Source organism: Macaca mulatta, chromosome 2 (genome assembly GCF_049350105.2).
Source record: "Macaca mulatta isolate MMU2019108-1 chromosome 2, T2T-MMU8v2.0, whole genome shotgun sequence".
Lineage (NCBI taxonomy): Eukaryota > Metazoa > Chordata > Mammalia > Primates > Cercopithecidae > Macaca > Macaca mulatta.
Window position 1 is genome coordinate 44,262,012 of NC_133407.1, and position 22,539 is coordinate 44,284,550.

The following is a 22,539-nucleotide window of genomic DNA, read 5'->3' on the forward strand; positions in this document are numbered from 1 at the left end:
TTGGCAGCTGGTTAGACTGTGCCCACCCAGATGAAGGGTGGGTCTGCCTTCCCCAGCCCACTGACTCAAACGTTAATCTCCTTTGGCAACACCCTCACAGGCACACCAAGGAGCAATACTTTGTATTCTTCAACCCAATCAAGTTGACGCCCAGTATTAGCCATCATCTCTGGTAACTTCCCAATATTTTCTTTGTATCCATATCTTCACTGCATCATTTCCATACCTGCACGCCCCAACCAGCAACCAGGCAGTGCAGGGGGCCCCGTGACTGAGAAGGCTATTTTCTTATGGTCCATGTGCTTTCTCCCCTACTTTTCTTATTCAATGTCTGACTGTCCCCCACAACTGGATTGTAAACCCGGTGAGGGCAGAGACCTTGTCCATTTTATTCTCTGAAGAATCCCCAGCATGTGCTGCATGCATGTTGGATGGCCGGATGGACAAATGCATGAATACGGAGCTTAGTGGGTGAGCAGGCCTGGGCTTACAGGCTGTAGGACTTTGGGTAACTCCCTTGACCTGCCTCTGCCTGAGGTCTACTATCTGGCTGATGGATACAACTCTAGGTTGAGATCCAAAGCTGGGAAAAGCAGAGAGAGGATCAGTTTGGCTTGCATCCTAGCTATAGCTATGGGACTGTTTACTAGTAATACACACGGAGTCATCCACTGTGCGTTTGGGAGATGGGGTGGAGAAGGGTAGTGGGAAGGGAGCCTGCATGGGATAGCATCTGGTTGTTTTACTCATGATTCTAAGAAATGTGTTGGTTGCTTTTGAGAGGGAGGGTCCCAAGGAGATGCTTTAGAGGTCATGTTCTATGTTCTCTGCCATTTCTTTGAAATTGCGACCTTATCGGCATCTTTACACATGAGGGTTGTAGATGTGTGGACAGGATGAAAGTGATCGTAGATGAGATGAGCAGAGAACGCTACCATAAAAGAGAGGCTCATTTCCAAAGGTAGCTTATGGAAATGTGCCCTCCTACTTGGTAATCACACCACAGAGAAATTGCATGCCTATTGGTACAGAGTTAATCATCAGTAAAGGATATCTCATATCATGTTATTCCTGTTGGTCCTGGTGGCACAGTGGCCCCAGGGCACTCATTTAGATTCATGGGTTTTCCCACCTACATAAAGAAACTTGTTATCCTTCCATCTATTTATCTGCCCACTATTCTTTCTGACGCCCCCACAGCCTCTTTCTCTTGCCCTGTGACATCTGAGCTGCTGTCATCTGCTTGAGGTCAGCAGAGTTTCTAATTGTCCCACAGGCCAGCTAGAGGCACAGGGGGCCTGGGCAGAGCCTGCTGGGAGGAGCAGTGTCCTGGAGCAGTGTCTACCCCAGCCCCTGGGTCTGTCCCTCAGTTCCCTTTATCTAGATGATCAGGGCAAGCCTCAAGAGCTGATGTGGTGAGTAGCACCACACCAGGGCAGAGGCCGCCTGCAGCCTGGGGTCTGCTCCTCCAGGCCCCTTCCCAGCCTTCCTTCTGGAGCCCAGCCTGTACATCGACCCTGGTGAGGCCATCCTGACCAGGCCTTACGGGACCCAAGGCATATCCTGAGCCAGCTTGCTGACCCTCATCTGCCGTGTTCGGCTGTGCTTCACAGCCTCCCCTCTGCTCCTCTCCTCTTCCCCTCCACACAGCAGCTTCATCAGCCTTTCAGGCCCAGCTAGGTGTCTCTTCTGGGAAGCCTGTCTTGGATGCCCCTCACCCCAGACTGGCTCAGCAACCCTCAGTGCTCCACATGAGGAGTCCATGAGATATTTCCTCAAAAGCATGGAGCACAGCATCTGGCCCAGTTCAGCAGGTATTTTTGGAAGACCTATCCTCTGTCAGTCAGCAGGGGACATAAATGTGAAAGAGGCACAGTCCCAGCCCTTGATGGCAGGGTGACAAACTGGGACACTCCTGCTTGCATATGCTATGCTGTGAGCCATGGCGGCAGCAGGAACTGGGTAGGCTCATAGAAGAGGGATATGGGAACTATCTGGGGATTCAGGGTGGGCTTCCTGGAGGAGGTGATCCCTAGGACCAGTTACAGTGTTGGCCAGATTTCAGGAGCGGAGGGTGAGGGTAGAGTTACCAGCAAACAGCGGAGCATAGGTGAGAAACATCCTGTGGGGTGGGGCGACTCAGAGCAACTCAGAACAGTGAGAACCAGGTTGGGATTGGGGTCAAGATGGAACTGGGGTCAAGACTTCTCCTCACAGCTTCTATGGGTCAGGACCTGTTTTGAATGCCTGGTATTGGGAGAGCCCCTTGTGGACTGATGCCATGTCCTGGTGACTCAGGGAGGCACAGATAGTACAGGGTGATCTCACATTCTGAACTAGTGGACGAGGTTGACAGGCCCAGATACCAGAGGAAGCAGCAGATAAAATCTTTCTGGATGGAAGGTCTCATTCTGATCTTTATCTGTGGTTTTCAAACCACTGCTTCTTTGGGTCATGGGTGTGTCGTTTGCACCCGACCACCATGGTTCCCAAGTGGCAGCCACAACAGGCCTCACCCCGGGTGCTTACAGATGAACTAGCAAACTGTGGGCACTCTAGGACACCCACTGTCCTCACCTGTGCCCCTCCATTTCTGTGTCACTCATATTATCTTGTCTCCTTAGCTGCTTCTCTCCCTGGCCCAGACCGTAAGGAAGTGTGCCCACAGGCATGGCCAAGGGACCAGGACTTGGTATATTTCACAAAAGAGCAGAATCAAGGACTGAGCCAGCCAGAAGGGCCAGGTCCCTAAGAGACGGCCTTAGCACTTTTCTATATTTCCATGCTCTTGTGCTAATCTCCCTGTAGTGAATTCCCTCTGAACACCTGGGCTGTGTTAGTCATCCTAGCACCTTCCAACTACTGGAAAGAAAGTGGCTCTAGGAGCAACCAAAGGGCTAATGTTGGGTGGGTGAATCACCAGTTCTGTATCTCTCTGATTGTTGTTTTGGTAACACAAGTAATGATGGGAAATATGTTCACTGTTAAAAAAAAATGCATACCTAGACAGCATAGAAATACAGAAATATATATTTCTATACATATAGAATACATTAATATGTGCTTACTATAAATATATATAGTCATGTACCACATAAAGACTTCCATCAACAACAGAACACATATATGACAGTGGTGCCATATTATAATACCATATTTTTACTGTATTCTTTCTATGTTGAGACATGTTTAGATACACACGTACTTACCATTGTGTTACAACTGCCTACAACATTCAGTGTGGTAACAGGCTGTTCAGGTTTGTAACCTAGGAGCAGCAGGCTGTTCCAAATAGCCTAGGTGTGTAGAAAGCTCTACCAGCTAGGTTTGTGTAAGTACACTCTATGATGCTTACACTATGACAAAATTGCCTAAGGACCATTTCTCAGTGCATCCCCATTGTTACGCAACTCCTGACTGTACGTATGTGTGTGTGCGAATATATGAAACAAGTAAAAATACTTTCTCACGCCCCATTCCATCCTTCCCCAGCAGAAAACCACTGCTGTGTTATGGTGGGTAACCTTCTAGACATTTTTTCTGTGCAGTTACGTAATAAACCAATCCCTGTATATTTATGCATTTATGGTTTTTTTTTTCTTTACACGAAGATTATATCAGTAGCCAGTGACTTGGTGTATTCACTTCACTTAATTTATCTTTGATTCTTTTCCCTTCTTTTTAACTGGGCTAGAACGTTCCACAGCAGGGACATAACATTCTGTTCTGCTAGAAATGGATATTTAGGTTATTTCCCTTTTTTGTTATTACAAACAGCACTGCAGGGAATCTCTTTGGCCATACATTTACATTTGTGTGTGTGGGCATCGCTATCTTTATACATACAGAATGGATTCCAAGGCACAGAATAGTACACAAAATGGAATAGTACACATATTCCATTTTGATGGCTACTGCCAAACACTCCTGAAAGACGCCAATTTCCACCCTCCCCTACGACGTTTGGAAGCGTCAGGTTCTCACACCCTTCCCAATATTGAGTGTTATCATTAAAACATGATTTGCCGGTTTGATGAGGAAAAATTATTAATATAGTCTACTGTTTGACTTCTGTTTCTTTAATCATGAATAAACTTAATTATGAAAAATAATACCACATTGTTTTATATTTATCTAATCTTAAGCATCTCTTCATGTGTTTATTGGCCATTAGTATTTATTTTTCTGCAATTGGCCTGTTCATATCCTTTAATGATTTTTCAGGTGTAGGGGCTCTTATGGACTTTGGATATTAATCATTTGTTAGGTTAGTTGCTAATATTTTTCTCTCGGTGTGTTGCCTGTCTTTTATCTTTGTTTATGGCATCTGTTTGCCAAAGGGAAGTTTTAAATATTTATGCAGAAGAATTTGTAGAAGTAATTAGGGAATTTACATTGATTTAGGCTGGTGGTTGGTCCCTGTTTTAGCTATTGTTCGTGTGTATGTATAGATATTATGGTGACTAATAAACCTTTTAGAAGTTAAATAGATCTGTGAGCACACTTATTTTCATTTATTTCCCTCAATGGGCGGATGCTGAAAGTATGACTATTACTGTGTTGGGAGTTGTAGAGGATCTATGATGCTGTAAACACATTCCCTAGACATGGAGAGATTCGGGACCACTGAGATAGAGGCTGTTCATGAGGGTTAGATGGCTGAGCAGCCCCACATTTCCATTCTTACAGATTAGCATCCAAAAGAAAAAGAGCACCTCTTCTATTGTCTATATGTCACCCATCTCGAGGAAAGGGAGTCCAGTTGCCCCATTACTATCCTTATTGACTCTGGTCACATGTCCACCCCTATCAGAGGGTAGGGACACCGTGACTGACAGTCCAGCCTGACCACACGTTGTGGCAAAGGGTCAGCTCACTAATGGAATGAGGGTGGTAGATGGACAAGCACACAGACTGCAGGACCCACACATGCCACCCCAAGACAGTGGCAGGGAAGCTGGCCCGAAGTCAAGGAGTGAGCGTGAGACAGTCTTTCACCCACCACACATGCCTTGGTCATTGGCTTTCTTCTGTAAAGTGCTCTCATGGGTTAAATGAGTGATTCTGAAGGCCCACAAAGCATAAAGCAGATGATGATAAATGGGGTATGTCAGACACCCACATCTGGCACCTAGCAGGTCTTCAATGAGGGATGACGGTTTTCCTCCTTGTTACTGGAATTGAAGGGCATTAGGAAGAGGTAATCAGGTCCTAAGAAGTTAGTGTGTGAGTTCTTCCTCCAACTGCCCTGAGTGAGGCCCCTTTGCTTGGGAGGCCCCCCTGGTGTTGAGTAGATGGCAAGGAGAGGGTAGTGGCAGTGAGGAAGGGGCAGGACACACTGGGGCTCAGAAGCCCTTCTCGAATGGGAAGCTGACTTCTGCTCCACTGAAGTGTACCCTGATTCTCAGTGCAAGAATAGCTCCTCAAAGTGAAATCCAGCCCTGCACTGGGCCGTGCAGCTGGCCTGGTGCCCCAGGAACTATGCATCACAACCTGCCTTGCTTCATTTCAGTCCACCTGATCCCGGTGTCAACAGCTAAGAATGGAGTGAGTAGCAAGAGTCAAAAGAGAATCATGCCCGACCCTGTGACGGAGCCCCCTGTGACAGACCCTGTTTACGAAGCTCTTTTGTACTGCAACATCCCCAGCGTGGCTGAGCGCAGCATGGAAGGTAGGCCTGACTGTGCCGCCAGGACAGACACCCCTTTGGGGACTAGTTATTCCAGCAGCATTGCATAGCGGTAAGTAGCAAGATGGCCAGGACCCAAGTGCTGCAGTTGCCACCAGGCTGTGCCCTTGAATGAGTTCCTGGGTCCTTGCATTCTCCTCTATAAAATGGGAGTAACTTGCAGGACTTATGCCTGGGACTGGGGAGGTTTCAGTAACTGCTCTGAACATACCACGTGGCTCACGATCAACCCACCACAAATGTTTGCCATCATCATGATCTTCAGTGAGACAGCAGCAAGGTAGAAAGGTGGCCTTGGCAGGCACTAGCGCAGCACGTTGAGACACTCTGCTTTTCAGGGTAGCCTCTTGGGACTTAGGATGTCCACAGGATGTCCTGCTGGCGTCTTGCCATGGAAGTGAGGCAATTTCTACAAGTTTTGCTTTTCTAAAAGTGTATCAGAGCATAGTGTTGAATCCTTATTGATCTCTTTGTGGCCTCCCTTGTCTTATGAAAGATTTAAAGCAGAAATCGTTGTTTCTAGTATTTCCGTGGATCTCTCCCTAGTCTGTGCCTGTGAGTGAGGCCACATTAGTAGTCATGCCCACATTTCACCAGCCTCCCGTGGTTTCCAGGAGGTCTGGGACATAATCAACCTACTCACGTTCCTCTGTCCCGCCTTGTACGACTGTTCAGTGGCCCCCATCCGGCATGGCAGCCAGGGCCCCTTCACTGTGGCTCTGCAACCCCATGGTGGCCCCTGCTGCCTCCCGCTCAGATTCCCGGCACGAACATGGCCAGGTCATCCCCTTGGCCCCCTTCTAAAAGGATTGACACCTATTGAGTGATAACCAGACAATGTGCTTCTCTCTCACAGGTCATGCCCCGCATCATTTTAAGCTGGTCTCAGTGCATGTGTTCATTCGCCACGGAGACAGGTACCCACTGTATGTCATTCCCAAGACAAAGCGACCAGAAATTGACTGCACTCTGGTGGCTAACAGGTAAATTGCACTTTTTCTAAAAGTCATTTTCAAGTATCTGTTATATCCTGTAGGATGGAGAATCACAGGATAGGTGAGTGACCTACACTTGGTGAACCATACTGTTTGCAGGAGCCTGGGCTCAGAGCAGTCCTACATGTGAGTGCCATTTTACAGTTGAAAAGACGGAGGCCCACAGAAGCAAGGACACCTGTCTGAAGCAACACAGCAGATATACTGAGCCCAGGCCAGTCTGCGGCTCACCCTCCCACCCTGATGTTTTTCACTTCAATAAACAGTTGGGACACCGTACAGCGAGCACTGAGTTAACAGTCCTCCACCCCAGCTCACCTGCTCCGTTCAGAGCAGCGGGCAAGCCCCTTAGTGCCCTCTGAGCCTCAGCCTCCTACCTCTGAAAGGGGGATCACAAGGCTCCCCCTGCAAGGTTGGGGCAAGGAGTAAGTGAGATGACACAGACAAATGCACGTTAGCAATTGCCGGGCTATATAAATGTAAGAATTATTTTACCCTTCTAATTTTTCACAGGAGTAGAGGCAGCCTGTTCTTGGTTGAAAGCCCTTAGGATGAAAAATATTTGAACAGAGAGTGGAAATTGTATGGAAATGGCATGGCCCTAAAATTAGAGGCATAGTTAGTAATAAAATGTTGGGCTAGACCTCAGCAAATGTGTCTGGAGGCACATAACATTCTAGCAGAGTTTACTGAATGAGGTCGGGAGATGAAGGAAGTGGGGAAGACGTTATTTTGATGGAATGCTTCTGGGGTGCCAGCCTGCCCCGGGAGGGCGAGCCTGGTGAAGTCATGGATTACCTCACTACAGCCAGGGCTGTTCTTTAAAAGTGACACTTGGCAGCTCGTCTTGCAGGGCCCCTGTCACAGTGATGCCAGGACCCTCTAATGGGGCCATTTTTGGCGCTCCCATTTGAAAGATTCAGTTCCTAGGGACCAGGTGGCCTGGCTGCCTCTGCCCTCATTTTCCTTTGCCTAGTTTTATTTTATTGAACATTCTGTATTTTTAGAAGCCACCTTAAATCCTTTGTGTAAAGAGGGTGGAGTATGCATATTTTGTTACTTAATATCATTTAATTAATGTAATCTTTAAAAACAGTAATAGTTGACTCATCATTATAAACAGGTACTTAAGAGGAAGAGTGAGCAGGAACCCCGGTGAAGGGGACCCTCTCTGGGCTGCTGACTCCCCCAGGACTGTGGGATCTGGGTCACCAGCAATACCTGCTGTCCTCCCAGGTGCTACTTCAGCTTTAAAAATTACTAAAGTTGTGACCCCTAAAAGGTGGTGCGCCCTGGAGCATGCCCATTATTCTAGTCTAGTGAAACGGAATACTGGGGCCAGCAGGCGGGGTGCAGTCAGCTGAGCCAAACACTAGCTGGCGGGCCACAAGTTTGTTGCCCCAGGGTTTCCATCCATGATGACACACCCTGTGACTCTCAAAGCCTTTGTAGTAGAAGCTGCCTCTTTGTGAATGCCATGTGCTTTATGAGGAAGGTGCTATTTTAACCCTCATAGTATTACGTTTAGCCAGCATTAAGGTTATCAGTTATTTATATGCCATATTTAGTAAATGCTTTTTTGCATTCATAAATATGAATTAAATATGCTTTTCTACATCCAAGGAAGAGAAAACATTCACTTTGATCAGCATTTATTACACAAATTTTAGTTTTATGCTTCTCTCATGTGCCAGGTACCAGAAGGTAGTACACAAGCAGGCACCCACATGAAGTGAGGGGGCCAGCCCTGTGATGGTCCAGGGGACAGAACGTTCCCGATGGAGTAAGCAGCAAGTGCAGGGGGCCTGAGGCTGGAAGAACTAGGCAGCTGTGAGCCACAATAAGACCAGGGTATGGCTGGGCTGGAGCAGTGAGGGAGGGAGTGGGCTTCTGAGGGGTTGCAGAAGAAAGGCCACTCCTTGGGGCCGCCCTTGCCCTCAGGCCCAGTGCCCAGGACACAGCAGCCCTCCATGAATGGTAGCTGGCACAGGTGGCAGCAGTGGTGGCAGCATTAGAGAAAGAAGAGGAAGAAATGGAAGAAGAGCAAGAAGTAGAAATGGAAGTAATTTGGGTGCCATATTAGGGGGCATGAGCCAGAAGAGGGGCAACCTGACCCAACCTGGGGCAGGGAGGGGACACGGGGTGGCAGATCAGGGAAGGCCACACAGAGAAAGGGACCAGAGGGTGTGCAGGAGCAAGTCAGACAGCAGCTGGTGCTGAATGGCCCCTTGGGCGGTGAGACCAACCCGTGCAGTGTGAGGTGGTGGATAGCTTGGTACTTTGGGGCCCTCAAAGTTAGTTTCACAGGCTCAAGCGTGGAGTGGAAAACTGGGTGGGAACAAGGTTATCTGAGGCTTTGAATACCCAGCAGGGGAGTGTGTCCAGGCATGAAGGCAGCGAGAGAGCCGGGGAGTGAAAGGGATGAAAAGGTGAAGGTTTCTGACAGCCATAGTGTGGGAGATGAACTTGAAGCTGGTGGCAGCTAGTGGTGGTATTATTAGGATAGTGATCCAGAGAAGAGACTTCACTCGGAGTCAGAATCCACATCCTTAAAATGCCCCACAAGGCCTGAGTGCCCTTCCTCCACCCCTTACCCGCCTGACCTTGCCCTCCGCTCTCTCGTGCTTGCTCACTCTGCTTCAGCCACGATGCTCCTAGCTCTTCTTTGCACATTCGGGCACCGTATGCTGCCTCAGGGCCTTTGCACAGACTGGTTTCTGTCTCTGGAAGCCTCTTCCCACAGATAGCTTTATGGCCAGTCCTCTTACCTCCTTTAAGTCTTTGCTCAAAGGTCACCTTCTCCATAAAACCTACTCAGAACACTCCAGTTAAAATGACAAGGTGCTCCTCCTTCCACCCTGGTCTCCCACAACCCCCTTAGCCTGCTCTTCTCTTTGCCACAGCATCTGTTACTTTCTAACCCAGACAGACAGACAGACACGCACACACACACACACACACACACACACACAGTGTTCACTATGCATTGTCTGTTTCCCCAGGCTAGAATATAACCTCCCTGAGGGCAGATATTTTTATTTGTTTTTGTTCACTGCTCCTGCATCCCAAGTGCCTAGGACAGTGACTGGCATATGAGTGGTGGGATGTGATTAAATGTTCGTTGAATGAATAAATGATGGCAGCTGAAACTCAGAAAGTGGCAGCAGAGATGGAGAGTAGATGGGTCTTAGAGAAGGTTACAAGGTGGGATCAATAGGACTTGGTGGCAGGTTGAACATGGGTATGAAAGACAGGCAGGATGGGGCCCAGGTTTCTGACTGGCTGGTGGTGGGACCCCTCCCTGGACTTAGAGAACACAGAAGGGAGGTATGGGGGAAAGTTAGTACAGGCATTGGTGCTACATTTGAGCTGTCATGAAACATTCAAGAGATAGTTTCTAGTCAGTAGTAGGCTGTATAATTTTTTTTTTTTTTTTTTGAGATAGAGTCTTGCTCTGTCACTGGGCTGGAGTGCAATGGCGTGATCTCAGCTCGCTGCAACCTCTGCCTCCCAGGTTCAAGTGATTCTCCTGCCTCAGCCTCCTGAGTAGCTGGGACTATAGGCACATGCCACCACGCCCAGCTAATTTTTTTTTTTTTTTTTTAAGTAGAGGCGGGGTTTTACCATGTTGGCCAGGATGGTCTCCATCTCTTGACCTCATGATCCGCCCTCCTTGGCCTTCCAAAGTGCTGGGATTACAGGTGTGAGCCAGCCTAGCCTATATAATTTTGCAGCTGAGGGGCAATGGTTTGCTGGGAGAGAGAGGTTTAGTTGAGAATCTTCAGCATGTTGATGGCATTTGAAGCTGTGGGCTTATATTACAGACAGAACCTGAGAAGTGAGGGATGGGCCAAAACCAGAGTCCTGGGAAACACCAGCCTGTGGTACTCAGAGAGAAAAACGGATTTCAAGGGGGGCTAGGGATGTTGCAAACAGGGAAAAGTCAGGAGAGCAATGTTATGAGAGCTAAGGAAAGCAGGGCAATGCATCACATCAAGTAAGGCCAAAAGGTCCAGAAAGCTAAAGACTAAGAAAAGTACATTGGGCTTATCTTTCCATAACCTCATGTTATTAATATGTAAGATGATAAATTATTTAATTGGCATGAATTTTAAAAATCTAGTGTGATTCCAGTTTCCAGCTATGTATGCTCTTTTGGATTGTGTTTTCTGGTAACAGTGTCACTGGTCATCTGCCTCCTCTGCTTGCCTTAACATTCTGTGCAGAACTCAGTCATTGCTGAGGTTTTAAATAAACAATGAATTTTCTCATGGGTGTGTAGATTAGCCTTGGGGTTCAGCCTCAAACTTTGTGGCATATATAGATGTGAATAATGCATATAAAATTGAAAATAAGGACTCCAAAGTGAATGACTTGAAGACTTAAAATAGTAACACTTTTGATTCTTCCAGTTTTCATTATGAAAGAAGATTTTCAATGACCCCACAATAATATGAGTTTTTACTCAAGAAAAAGTAATTTTCATGGATATAATTATGTCTGCATTAGTCAGGGTACACCTATTTTATAAGCTTATTTTGTCACACAGGGACTCATCAATGCATTACCTTAAATAACAAGGAAGTTTAGTTCTTCCTCATGTGAAGGTCTGAAATGTGTGTTCCAGATCATGCTAGTCAGCTCCACCTGGTCATTCAGGGCCCCAGGTTTCTCCAGGTTGTTGCTTCTACCATCCCCTGGGGATGGCTACATGGTTGAACCCTGGTTGTGCCATGCCTAAATAATGGCTGGAAGGAGGGAAGAGAATGTGAAGTGGGCATACTCACGATCAGAAAGCCTAAACCCAGAAGTGGCATACATCTTTCCATTCTATTGGCGAATGTGGCTTTACCTCATTTCAGGACCTTAGAAATAGGATCTAACCAAGTTCTTAAGAAGAGAATAGATTTTAGTGTGCAACTAGTACACTAGCCTCAGCCACAGTAGCCTTTAGTTTTTATACAGTCATCCCTTGGTATCCACAGAGGATTGGTTCCAGAATCCTCCTTGGAAACCAGAATCTGAGATGCTCAAGTCCCTATGTAAAATGGTGTTGTATTTACATAGGACCTGCGCACATTCTCCCATGTACTTTACATCATCTCTACATTACTTATAATACCAAATACAACGTAAATGTTATATAAATAGTTGTTATACTGTGTTTTTTATTTGTATTATTTTTATTGTTGTATTGTTATTATTGGGTTTTTCCAAATATTTTTGGATCCACAGTCGAATCTTCCAATGCAGAATCTGAGGAGATGGAGGGCTGACTATATTTTCATCAAAATCTGAATATTTTAACAAACAGTATGGGAACTTATCGTAATCATTTCTACAGATTATGGAAGGCTTGCTATTTTCATGAAGCATCCAAGGATGGGACACTTCACAGTTGAATTCACTCACATATAATTTTGGAACATCTGCTGTGTGCTAAGCACCCTCTGGGCTCCAGGGATGGAGCAGTGGACCAGGCAGACAGGGCCTGGGTGGTCAGATCCAGGCCCAGGACTTGAGTCACCTGGTCCACTTTCCACTAAAAAGATAGAGCCATTTGTTGTCAAATCTTTTTTTTTTCTTTTTTTTTTTTTTTAATGAGACAGGATCTCTCTTTGTCACCTAGGCTGGAGTACAGTGATATGATCACAGCTCACTGCAGCCTCTGCCTGCTGGACTCATGCGATCCCTCTGCTTTAGCCACCTGAGTGGCTGGGACTATAGGCCTGAGCCACCATGCCTGGCTAGTTTTTGTATTTTTTGTAGAGACATGGTCTCACTATGTCTCAAACTCCTGGCCCCAGGCAATCCTCCCACCTTGGCCTCCCAAAATGCTAGGATTACAGGCATGAGCCACTATGCCCGACCTTTTAGCTATTCTTTAAGTGAAGTTTTTCTTCCACGAGTCTTCATCTTTGCATGCCAAAAACAAAAACAAACAACAAAAACAGAACAAAACAAAAATAAAAAACATTGGAATGAATACAGTTAGATATAATTAAGCAGTCAGATGCCCTGAAAAGCTGGGTCATCTCAGCAAACACTTCCAGTTGTGAAATTCCATTTCTAAAATTGGCAGCAAAGCTTTCTCAGATCCTCAAAAAAATCTCCAGCCTGAAATAATGGCCTGGCGCCGAACATTTGACTCTTGTTGATGGATAGCCTTTGTTACGTGTATTACTCTTGGCAGCCTCATTGTCAGTCTGGACATTTTATTTCCCAGTTTGCAAACATTAATGTGCTTTAGTGTCAGGCAAAATAACATACCCTGTTTTTATGGAAAGGCATAACTCCTTTTAGCCATCCAGGGTGATTTATTAGACTATACTACGTGTCTGGATTAGCATTCTCTAATTTAAAAACATATTTTTTAAAAGATGGATTTTTTTTTAGCTTTATGTTGTTGATAGATAATAAACTCATTTTGGCAGCCATTTTTAAAGCACTTTCGAAGGTAATTGGGCCCTCAGACAGCAGGAGTTTGCCATAAGAACAGTTTATCTTTGCTTCTTTTTATGCTGATTCTTACAGAGTTTAGTCATGAACTACTCTATCTGTCCACTTCTCTTCAGCTGGAAAATGTATATACATTCATAGGCTACTTCATTATTCAAAGAAAAGATGTTTATATTCATAGATCATTTCATTATTCAGGGTAATTGTATATTAGTGACTAGAAAGATTTACCACATATACTTTGTGGCAGAAATATAGATACTCTCAGATCTCATATATAAACTTTTTTTGACATTTATTATCACCCTATATTAAATGAGAAGTTGTATGTCCAAAATGTGGAGTGAATTGTAAGAGATCCTGGTTATTTTACTCAGTTAACAATTTTCCTAAAGGAAGATTTTTCAGAGGTCAGAAAAATTAAGGATTATGGGCGACCTTGGTAAAGGATAGGGTAGATTTTCTAGGAGGAAGGGATAGCTTGTGGAAAGTGGTGGAAGTGTTGAAGAATGAGGTGTGTTGTGTGTTGGAGGAAAGCAGGCCTTTGGCTTGGTAGAGAGGGCCAGTGAGTACGAGGGCGGGGCCAGAACAGAGTGACAGGCTGTGTGTGGCCCCTTCCAGAAGGTGCTGATAGAGAAGGGTAGTGACTGGTCAGGGTTACCTTTTAAATCAATCCTTCTGGCTGTGGAGAAGGCAAGATTATTAGAGGGGCATGCTTAATCAGCAAGAAGACCAAGAAAGAGCCCATTGCCAGCCAGACAAAAGCTGCCTGAGGCCAGAACCCAGGTAGTAGCTGTATGAAGGAGAAGGGGATGGAAAAGCACCAGGAGGAAGAATCTGCAAGACATGGGGAGCAGACAACATGTGCAGGGGCAGGGAATGGAGAGAGTGGGACGACACCCAGTCTAGGCGTGACTGCTGAGTGGGTGTTGGCACCTCCCAGAGAGCGAGCCCGGAAGACGGTGCAGGCTGGGGAGCCGGAAGGTAGACGGCGAAGCTGAATCCCACAGTACTGAGTTCAGCAGAGGTTAGGAACTCCGACCAACCTCACAGAGGGGATTTCATGTGTCAGTGTCAGTGGTCGAGAAATAATGAAATTATAATTGAAAAGTGATTGAGCCGGTACCTGTTATGGTGGGTGCAAAAGGCCACGACACACGTGGGATTTGGCTCGCTGAAGCTGGAAACTGTTTGGACTCCTCTGTAGCACTCTGACCTCTAACTCTCTCTATCGTCTCTCTAGGAAACCGTATCACCCAAAACTGGAAGCTTTCGTTAGTCACATGTCAAAAGGATCCGGAGCCTCTTTCGAAAGCCCCTTGAACTCCTTGCCTCTTTACCCAAATCACCCGCTGTGTGAGATGGGAGAGCTCACCCAGACAGGTATGTGTGACAGCCACGTGCTCGGGGGCTCCCCGACCCGCTCTTCTGCTTGCATACCTTCCGAGCAGTTCTCGGCGCGGTGCTGTGCAGCTCAGAGGGGTAAGCAAGGACTGGCTCTGCAAGGAGCTTGGTCACGAGGGCCTCTAAATAAACATCAGAGTTATCAAAACTAAATAGAACCTTTCTCCTTCTTACAAAAACAATACGTGTTCATGAAGATAAATTAGGAAAGACAAGTAAAAGGAAGAAAAAATTTAAGCAACCGTAATTCCACCACAGAAATAGGCCCTTAAGAGTAACCCTTCTTCCTGTGCTTATGCGCGTACACATCTTACTAAACACACTATTTCATAACCCACTTTTCCACTCAACATATTTTGGTAATATTTCCCTATGAATAACTGTTTATCCACAACATCATTTGTGATAGCTCCATATTCCTTCACTCTGGATGGGCAATTGATCATTTATTTAACTAATCTCATGTTCTCAGATGTTTCTAACAAAACGTCTAATAGGTTTTCATGTACAAGACCTTAGGGAGGAAAATGCGTGGCACATTTCTCCTGCGCGTGGAGTTTGTTTGGCTGAGCTGAGTCCTCACGGAAGCGCAGCTTTCCCTCTGCAGCCCTAGTCAGACCATGTGCAGTCAGTTCACCGTCAGGGTAGGTTGGTGAGTTAACTGTGGAGTCATCTTTGCTGTGAATAGAGGAACAGGTGGTCCTTCAAGAGGTTTCAGTTTTCTGATTCTTCAGTCTGGAACCTCAGAGGACCTTCGCTTGGTCACCAGCCTTTTTGGGTGAATTGGGAAGACCCATTGGCCACGTTCTGTTTTCATGTTGCATCAGCCTCTTAGGACCTCAGCGGGGATGGGGGGAAGGTCCATGTCCTATAGTTGGCCCTCTTAGGTTTTGCCATTATTATTGGGGGAATGATATTGGGTGACAGAGTGGAGCAAGCTGAAGCCTCTGGAGGACTAGTCATGGATAAGGAGTTGTGTCAAAAGCCTTTGGCAATTAGTTCCACATGCATTACTTTAGAACAAGGGTTTTCATCCTAACAGATCCAACACCCTCTTTGATTACACAATTATTTTGCAGTCTCCCTCAACTATCATGAAGTGAAATTTAAATATAATATAACCAGCCGGGCATGGTGCCTCGCGCCTGTAATCCCAGCACTTTGGGAGGCTAAGGTAGGAGAATCGTTTGAGCCCAAGGGTTTGAGAGCAGCCTGAGCAACATAGTGGAGCCCCATCTCTACAAACAATTTTTTAAAATTAGCCAAGTATGGTGGCACGTGCCTGTAGTCCCAGCTACTCAGGTGCTGAGGTGGGAGGACCACTTGAGCGCAGGGGAGTTCAAGGCTGCAGTGAACCATGACGATCATGCCACTGCACTCCAGCCTGAGTGACAGAGTGAGACCTGTCTCAATGAATGAATGAATGAATGAATGAATGAATGAATGAATGTAATCTTTCTATACAGTTAATTATTTAAAAGTCATACCAGGGTCCCCAGCTATAACAAACAAAAAGAAATTGATTTATTACCTAATTATATGTGTCTCACTATAAATGCCTAAGAACAGCTACACTAGAAAATAGAATGAAATCTTCAAATGCTTGTACATAAATGTGACTCTGACAGCTACAAATGCAGATGATTGATGGATGCTGTATTGGTGACTCTAATACCACATGTTAGGACATGGTTTTTCTGAAATTCTGATCAAAACAAAGTGTAGATGTTCCTTAGTTTATATTGTATTTCTGGAAAATTCAGCCAACGTTAATATTATTCAAAAATGGTTTTGTGTTCCAGACACAAAAAAACAGAATTAGATTCTACAGGCTAAAGTACTCAAATATGTTTTGTACATGATGGAGTGTCTTGTGCTGCATTCAAAAGTTTTGTGGGACAGAGACGCGTGTCCTTTCTGGAGACTATCTAGGCCCCAGCCCCCACCCATTAGGTGCCAAGAATGCCCTTCCCCATATTATTGTGATAACTCCACCCCCAAGCCCTGTCTGAAGGCAGTAGCACTCTTGCTGAGAACTGCTGGTTAGACTCTCTGGTTAAAAATAACAGAAACCACTTCAAGCGAAAAAGGGAAATTTATTATAAGGATTCAGGAATGACTCACAGACTCCAAGACCAAGAGTTTGATCAGACCTCTAGAGACTGGAACCAGGAATAAAAAAGCTCTCTTGTCCCTGCTTCTCTCTCTAATTTTTTGCTGTGTCTATCAACAGAATTACAATCCCAGCCACACACACACAGATGAATTTGCAAATCCAAATTCTTGAGAGAGAGAGAATCCTTGAGGTCCTGGGGTTAGCATCCATCAGCCCTGGCTAACAGGTCAGGGTGACTGTGCAGAGAACAGGAGGTGAGGGTGCCAGTCTCTAGATCCAGGAGCTGCTACCTGAGAAGAGGCTGGAGGGTTGGTCCTCACACACCTAATCATTCATTCAGATCTTTCTTCTCCACTCATCTATCATCGTCATTGTTTCTAAATTAGTATTACTCTAGAAATCATTTTTGTAATACTGTCTGCTCCTGTTTCCTCATTCTCTTTTAATGGTCACTTTTATTTCTATTTTAAATATCATGAAAAATGCATGACTGTTGTAAACAGCTTTTGTCCCTGGTGCACTTATGGCAGCCCACAGTAACTATGTAAGATAAGATTGCTCACGAGTGCCTACCCTGTTGAAGATGCTTTGGCAGCTGCTGAGTGTGAGGGGGTAGCAGGATGAATAGGACCCTCCTGCCTGTCCTAAAGGAGCCTGCAGCTGCAGCAAACAATGCGTGTGGAGACAACTGCCCTTAATGCTGGATACTGCAGGGCCTTAGAGAGTAAACACAGGCCTTGGAGTCAGACCTGTAGCATGGGGAGGAGCCTGTCTTCCCAGTGGCTGGTGGTGAATTCGATGAGGTAGCATGTGTAGAGTGCCTAGTGCAGTGCTGGCATGTGAGAGGCTCCCAATAAATGCAGTTGATGTCGTCATGGTCCAGCAGCATATGGGAAGAGGAAGGAATTATTAACTTGACCAGGGAGAAGACGAAGGAAAGAACTACAAAGAAGGTGGTGTTGGAGCCAGACCCTGGGAGGATTTCTCTAGGGAGAGAAAGGGGAACAGTATGAACAAAGCCATGAAGATGCAGGCTATGTTTGGCAAGTATAAGAAGCCCTAAATAGCTAGAACTTAGTATTTCAGCATGAAAATGTAAGGGACTTTAAGAGCATAAAATTAGGACCAGATGGGGCCTTGGGTTTTAGCTCTGCCACTTTTTAACTGTGAATGGTTCAAGGCCTTCATTTCTTCATCTATAAAATAAGGAAAATGGGGATGATAGTAATAATAATCTACCTTCTTCACTGGGTTTTTGTTTTTCTGAGGGTTAAATGAGAAAGCCCTGGCACGCAGTAAGCACTCTAACTTTATGTGGCCCAACCAAATAAAATAGGCGCAGCAGCGAACTAGGGCGAGACACAGAATCTTAATGTTTGTCTCTCATGGTTTGCGTGTTTTTTGCAAAGCGTCTTGGAAATGCCAAAGCCTGTTCCAGCCTTTAGTTCCTGGGTTCCTGGGGGAGTTCTGCTCTCAGCCCTCTTCATTCACAGTAGGATGCAGACATCCTTTGTGGGTTTTGCTGAGCTGTTCCCTTTCCCGGGGGAATGTATTTCCCTCTGTCTCACGATTTTCAGCTGAACTTGTCTCATCTTTGCAGTGGGATGTTTCATACTGTTTGGACATCTGGATAAATGGTGTCACTGGTCTCAGGGCCTGTGTGTAGAACTCATGCCCATGACAGATTGTGTCCTGTTACCTTCTCCTACAGGATGAGAGTGAGCTTGTTTTTGTCTTGGGTTGCCTTCTCCTGCTTAAAGATAAGGCTTTTTCCAGTTTTAAACATTTATTATACTGTGATAGTTCAAAACTCAAACAGTACTAGGAGGTAAACTTTAAATTCTTGCTTCCACCCATGTTCCATCCACCTCATTTTTGTACCTCCATCACCCCCAAGGAACCATTGAGATTAGTTTCTTACACAATGTTCCAAAGTTTCTTTATGCAAAACTCAGGCAACTGCAAATACATATTCTTATTTTTCCCTCTCTTTCGTTTTAAAGGAGCATAATCAACATACTGCTCTACACTTGGCTTTTTTCAAGTATTCTGTCTGGGTGTCAGGAGATTCTTCCATATCATACAGAGAGTGCATGTGTGTTGACGAGTCTGTAAAGCCCTCAGGATCAGGCAGAACGTACCCAGCAGGTTATCAGAGAACATTCGGTTGGCAGGCTGGGGAGGATGGGGTCATGGAGGGGACTCCCCAGCAGTGAGGAGACAGCAGCAAGCAGGGAATCTGCGGTCAGCCTTCGCCTGAGCCGTTTCCCTGAGCACTCCCTGCACACGGAGGACAGCTGGACAGGAGGGAAAAACCTCTCCGTAGGCCCTTGCAATTACAGATATCCCCTGGCTGGGCGACTCCTAACCCTGAGACCCACCAGTCACAACACTCTCCCCAGGGAAGAGGCCGGTCTGGAGGACAGGTGCGAGGCAGATGGTCCAAAGGCCGTGGTTCCCAAGGCCAGGGCCCCACTCTGCTCATCCTTCATGGATACCCCCAAGAGGCTCCCTTCACAAGCTGTTGTGAACTGGAGCTTGTAACTTCCACACCATGGGGAAACAGGCTAGATGCCACTCTCTTGCACTACACTCTGCCCTAAAACACTCCAGAGCTGGACACGGACTCCACCTCCCCTTGCTGTTTCTTTTGCTCAGCTGGAAGTAAGGAAAGCTTTGTGTGCTTGTGTTTCAGGAGTCGTGCAGCATTTGCAGAACGGCCAGCTGCTGAGGGACATCTATCTAAAGAAACACAAACTCCTGCCCAATGATTGGTCTGCAGACCAGCTGTATTTAGAGACCACTGGGAAAAGTCGGACCCTACAAAGTGGGCTGGCCCTGCTTTATGGCTTTCTCCCAGATTTTGACTGGAAGAAGATTTATTTCAGGCACCAGCCAAGTGCGCTGTTCTGCTCTGGAACCTGCTATTGCCCCGTAAGAAACCAGTATCTGGAAAAGGAGCAGCGTCGTCAGTACCTCCTACGTTTGAAAAACAGCCAGCTGGAGAAGACCTATGGGGAGATGGCCAAGATCGTGGACGTCCCCACCAAGCAGCTTCGAGCTGCCAACCCCATAGACTCCATGCTCTGCCACCTCTGCCACAATGTCAGCTTTCCCTGTACCAGAAATGGCTGTGTTGACATGGAGCACTTCAAGGTAATTAAGACCCATCAGATCGAGGATGAAAGGGAGAGACGGGAGAAGAAATTGTACCTTGGGTATTCTCTCCTGGGTGCCCACCCCATCCTGAACCAAACCATCGGCCGGATGCAGCGTGCCACCGAGGGCAGGAAAGAAGAGCTCTTTGCCCTCTACTCTGCTCATGATGTCACTCTGTCACCAGTTCTCAGTGCCTTGGGCCTTTCAGAAGCCAGATTCCCAAGGTTTGCAGCCAGGTTGATCTTTGAGCTTTGGCAAGACAGAGAAAAGCCCAATGAACATTCCGTCCGGATTCTTTACAATGGCGTCGATGTCACATTCCACACCTCTTTCTGCCAAGACCACCACAAGCGTTCTCCCAAGCCCATGTGCCCGCTGGAAAACTTGGTCCGCTTTGTCAAAAGGGACATGTTTGTAGCCCTGGGTGGCAGTAGTACAAATTATTATGATGCATGTCACAGGGAAGGATTCTAAAAGGTGTGCAGTACAGCAGCATAGAATCTGTGCCAATACAGGGCACTGGGAAAAGTCCACTTCTAGTTCTGTCTGTTGCTAAGGGTAGAAAATTATTGCTTTTTAAAGGCTTTGTGGGAACCACAGATGGTTGGGGTTGAACAGTAAGCACGTTGCTGTAATGTGGTATGTGAATTTCTTGGTATAAAATGGCCAGTTCATAGAGGAATAGAAGGTATTTTGTCACAGCCAGACTTTGCTTAGAATGCCAGAATAATATAGTTCAAGACCCGAAGTCACCAATCCAAGTTTGCACTCTTCTGGCCTGCCCCATGGTACTATGTGATGGAACCAGCACACCTCAGCCAAAAATTTTTTAATCTTAGACATTTTTACCTTGCCCTTTCTAAGAATTTCTTAAAGTGATTTATCTAAAATAGGGGTTGCAAACTTTTTCTGTAAAGGGCCAGATTGTAACTATTTCAGACTATGTGGACCAAAAAGCCACATACAGTCTCTGTCATAACTACTCAACTCTGTTCCTGAAGCAGGAAAGCAACCACAGACAGTATGTAAAGGAATATGTGTAGCTGGGTTCCCAGGCCAGACAAAACAGATGGTGGCCAGATTTGGCTCCTGGGCTGTAGTTTGCTAACCCCTGATCTAAAAAATAGGCTATACTACAATTGCACTTCCAGCACTTTGAGAACGGGTTGAATACCAAGAATTATTCAATGGTTCCTCCAGTAACTTCTGCTAGAAACACAGAATTTGGTCTGTATCTGACACTAGAACAAAACTTGAGGGCAAATAAACATTGAATTAGAATGAATCATAGAAAACTGATTAGAAGAATACTTGATGTTCATGATGATTGTGGTACAAGATAGTTTTAAGTATGTTCTAAATATTTGCTGTAGTCTATTTGCTGTATATGCTGAAATTTTTGTATGCCATTTAGTATTTTTATAGTTTAGGAAAATATTTTCTAAGACGAGTTTTAGATGACTCTTATTCCTGATGTAATATTCAGTGTACTGTACCTGCTTGGTGGTTAGAAGGAGGCTAGAAGATGAATTCAGGCACTTTCTTCCAATAAAGCTAATTATGGCTCATTCCCTTTGACAAGCCGTAGAATTGGGTTCGTTTTTAAACTATTTTCATCAGTTTCAAATGGTAAATTCTGATTGATTTTTAAATACGTTTTTGGAAGAACTTTGCTATTCGATAGTTTACAGATCTTTATAAGGTGTTTTATATATTAGAAGCAATTATGATTACATCTGTGATTTCTGAACTAATGGTGCTAATTCAGAGATATGGGAAGTGCAAGTGAGATTCTCTGGCGTCATTGGCATTCCAACTTTTTCTCTTTGTTTTTGTCCAGTGTTGCATTTGAATATGTCTGTTTCTATAAATAAATTTTTGAAGAATACCTATACTATACAACTCACGGTTTGTACCTGTAAGTCACTTGAGTTATTTTCAAGTGAGAGCCAGTATTTTATTTTTCCCCCTTCATTCAGATGTCATGCAGAGAACCAGTATTTTACAATTTTATTTTAACTGCTTCACTTATTGCTGAAAGTTGTGTTATCTCTCAAGTATTCGAAGACTAAATGTGTTTTTTTTTCTTCCCACTCACAATATATCTGAATTAGAACTGCTAAACACAGCTTGAAGATTTAAAAATAAGTGACTCAGAAGATTTTTTAAAAAAATCAATTGATAGTATCTGTTGGTAAAAGTAAATATTGTGGCTAAGAGTCAACATCAGAAGTGTAGATAAAAGTTTTGTCTTCTAAGACACTGGTACGCACAGCATTAAAATATCTTCCTCACTATCAAGTTCCGAGACACTTCATTCCATTACAAACACTAAGCACAGAGGTGAGATCAGCGGACACAGTCATAGTCCTTGGTTTCTGGGCAGTGGTCTAATGACTTAATTCATGACAGGCCTGGGTGTATACATGCATAATTTAGCTTCCTTGTTTTTATGATTAATACATGCCCACTAGAAAATAACCAATACTGAAAAACAACTTCAGAAGTGACGTTCTCATCTAATCCTGCCTCCAGAGGTAACGTTGTGAGCTGTCTGACAGACATTCTTCTGGAAAAGTTCCATGCAGATTCAGAAATATATGTAGTTTTTAATAGGAACTAGATCATTTTATATATATGTAAATATAATATATGTGTGTGTGTGACTTGTTTCCCTTAAAAATATTTTTCCTTTAAAAATATTTTTTATTGGCCAG

At 45.1% G+C, this 22,539-nt stretch overlaps 1 protein-coding gene across 4 annotated transcripts in view; it reads left to right on the forward strand.

The window, feature by feature from the left end:
- The window catches only part of PXYLP1 (2-phosphoxylose phosphatase 1), a 65,695-nt gene extending 43,981 nt beyond the window's left edge, over positions 1–21,714 (forward strand). For 3 of the 4 annotated variants that reach the window (XM_015131963.3, XM_028843385.2, XM_028843386.2), the window contains 4 exons: positions 5,513–5,671; positions 6,546–6,672; positions 14,387–14,526; positions 19,359–21,714. In XM_015131963.3, the coding sequence (XP_014987449.2) occupies positions 5,513–5,671; positions 6,546–6,672; positions 14,387–14,526; positions 19,359–20,296 (1,364 nt within the window). In that variant the 3' untranslated portion in view covers positions 20,297–21,714. 4 annotated transcript variants of the gene reach the window in all.
- Positions 21,715–22,539: the final 825 nt, after the last annotated feature.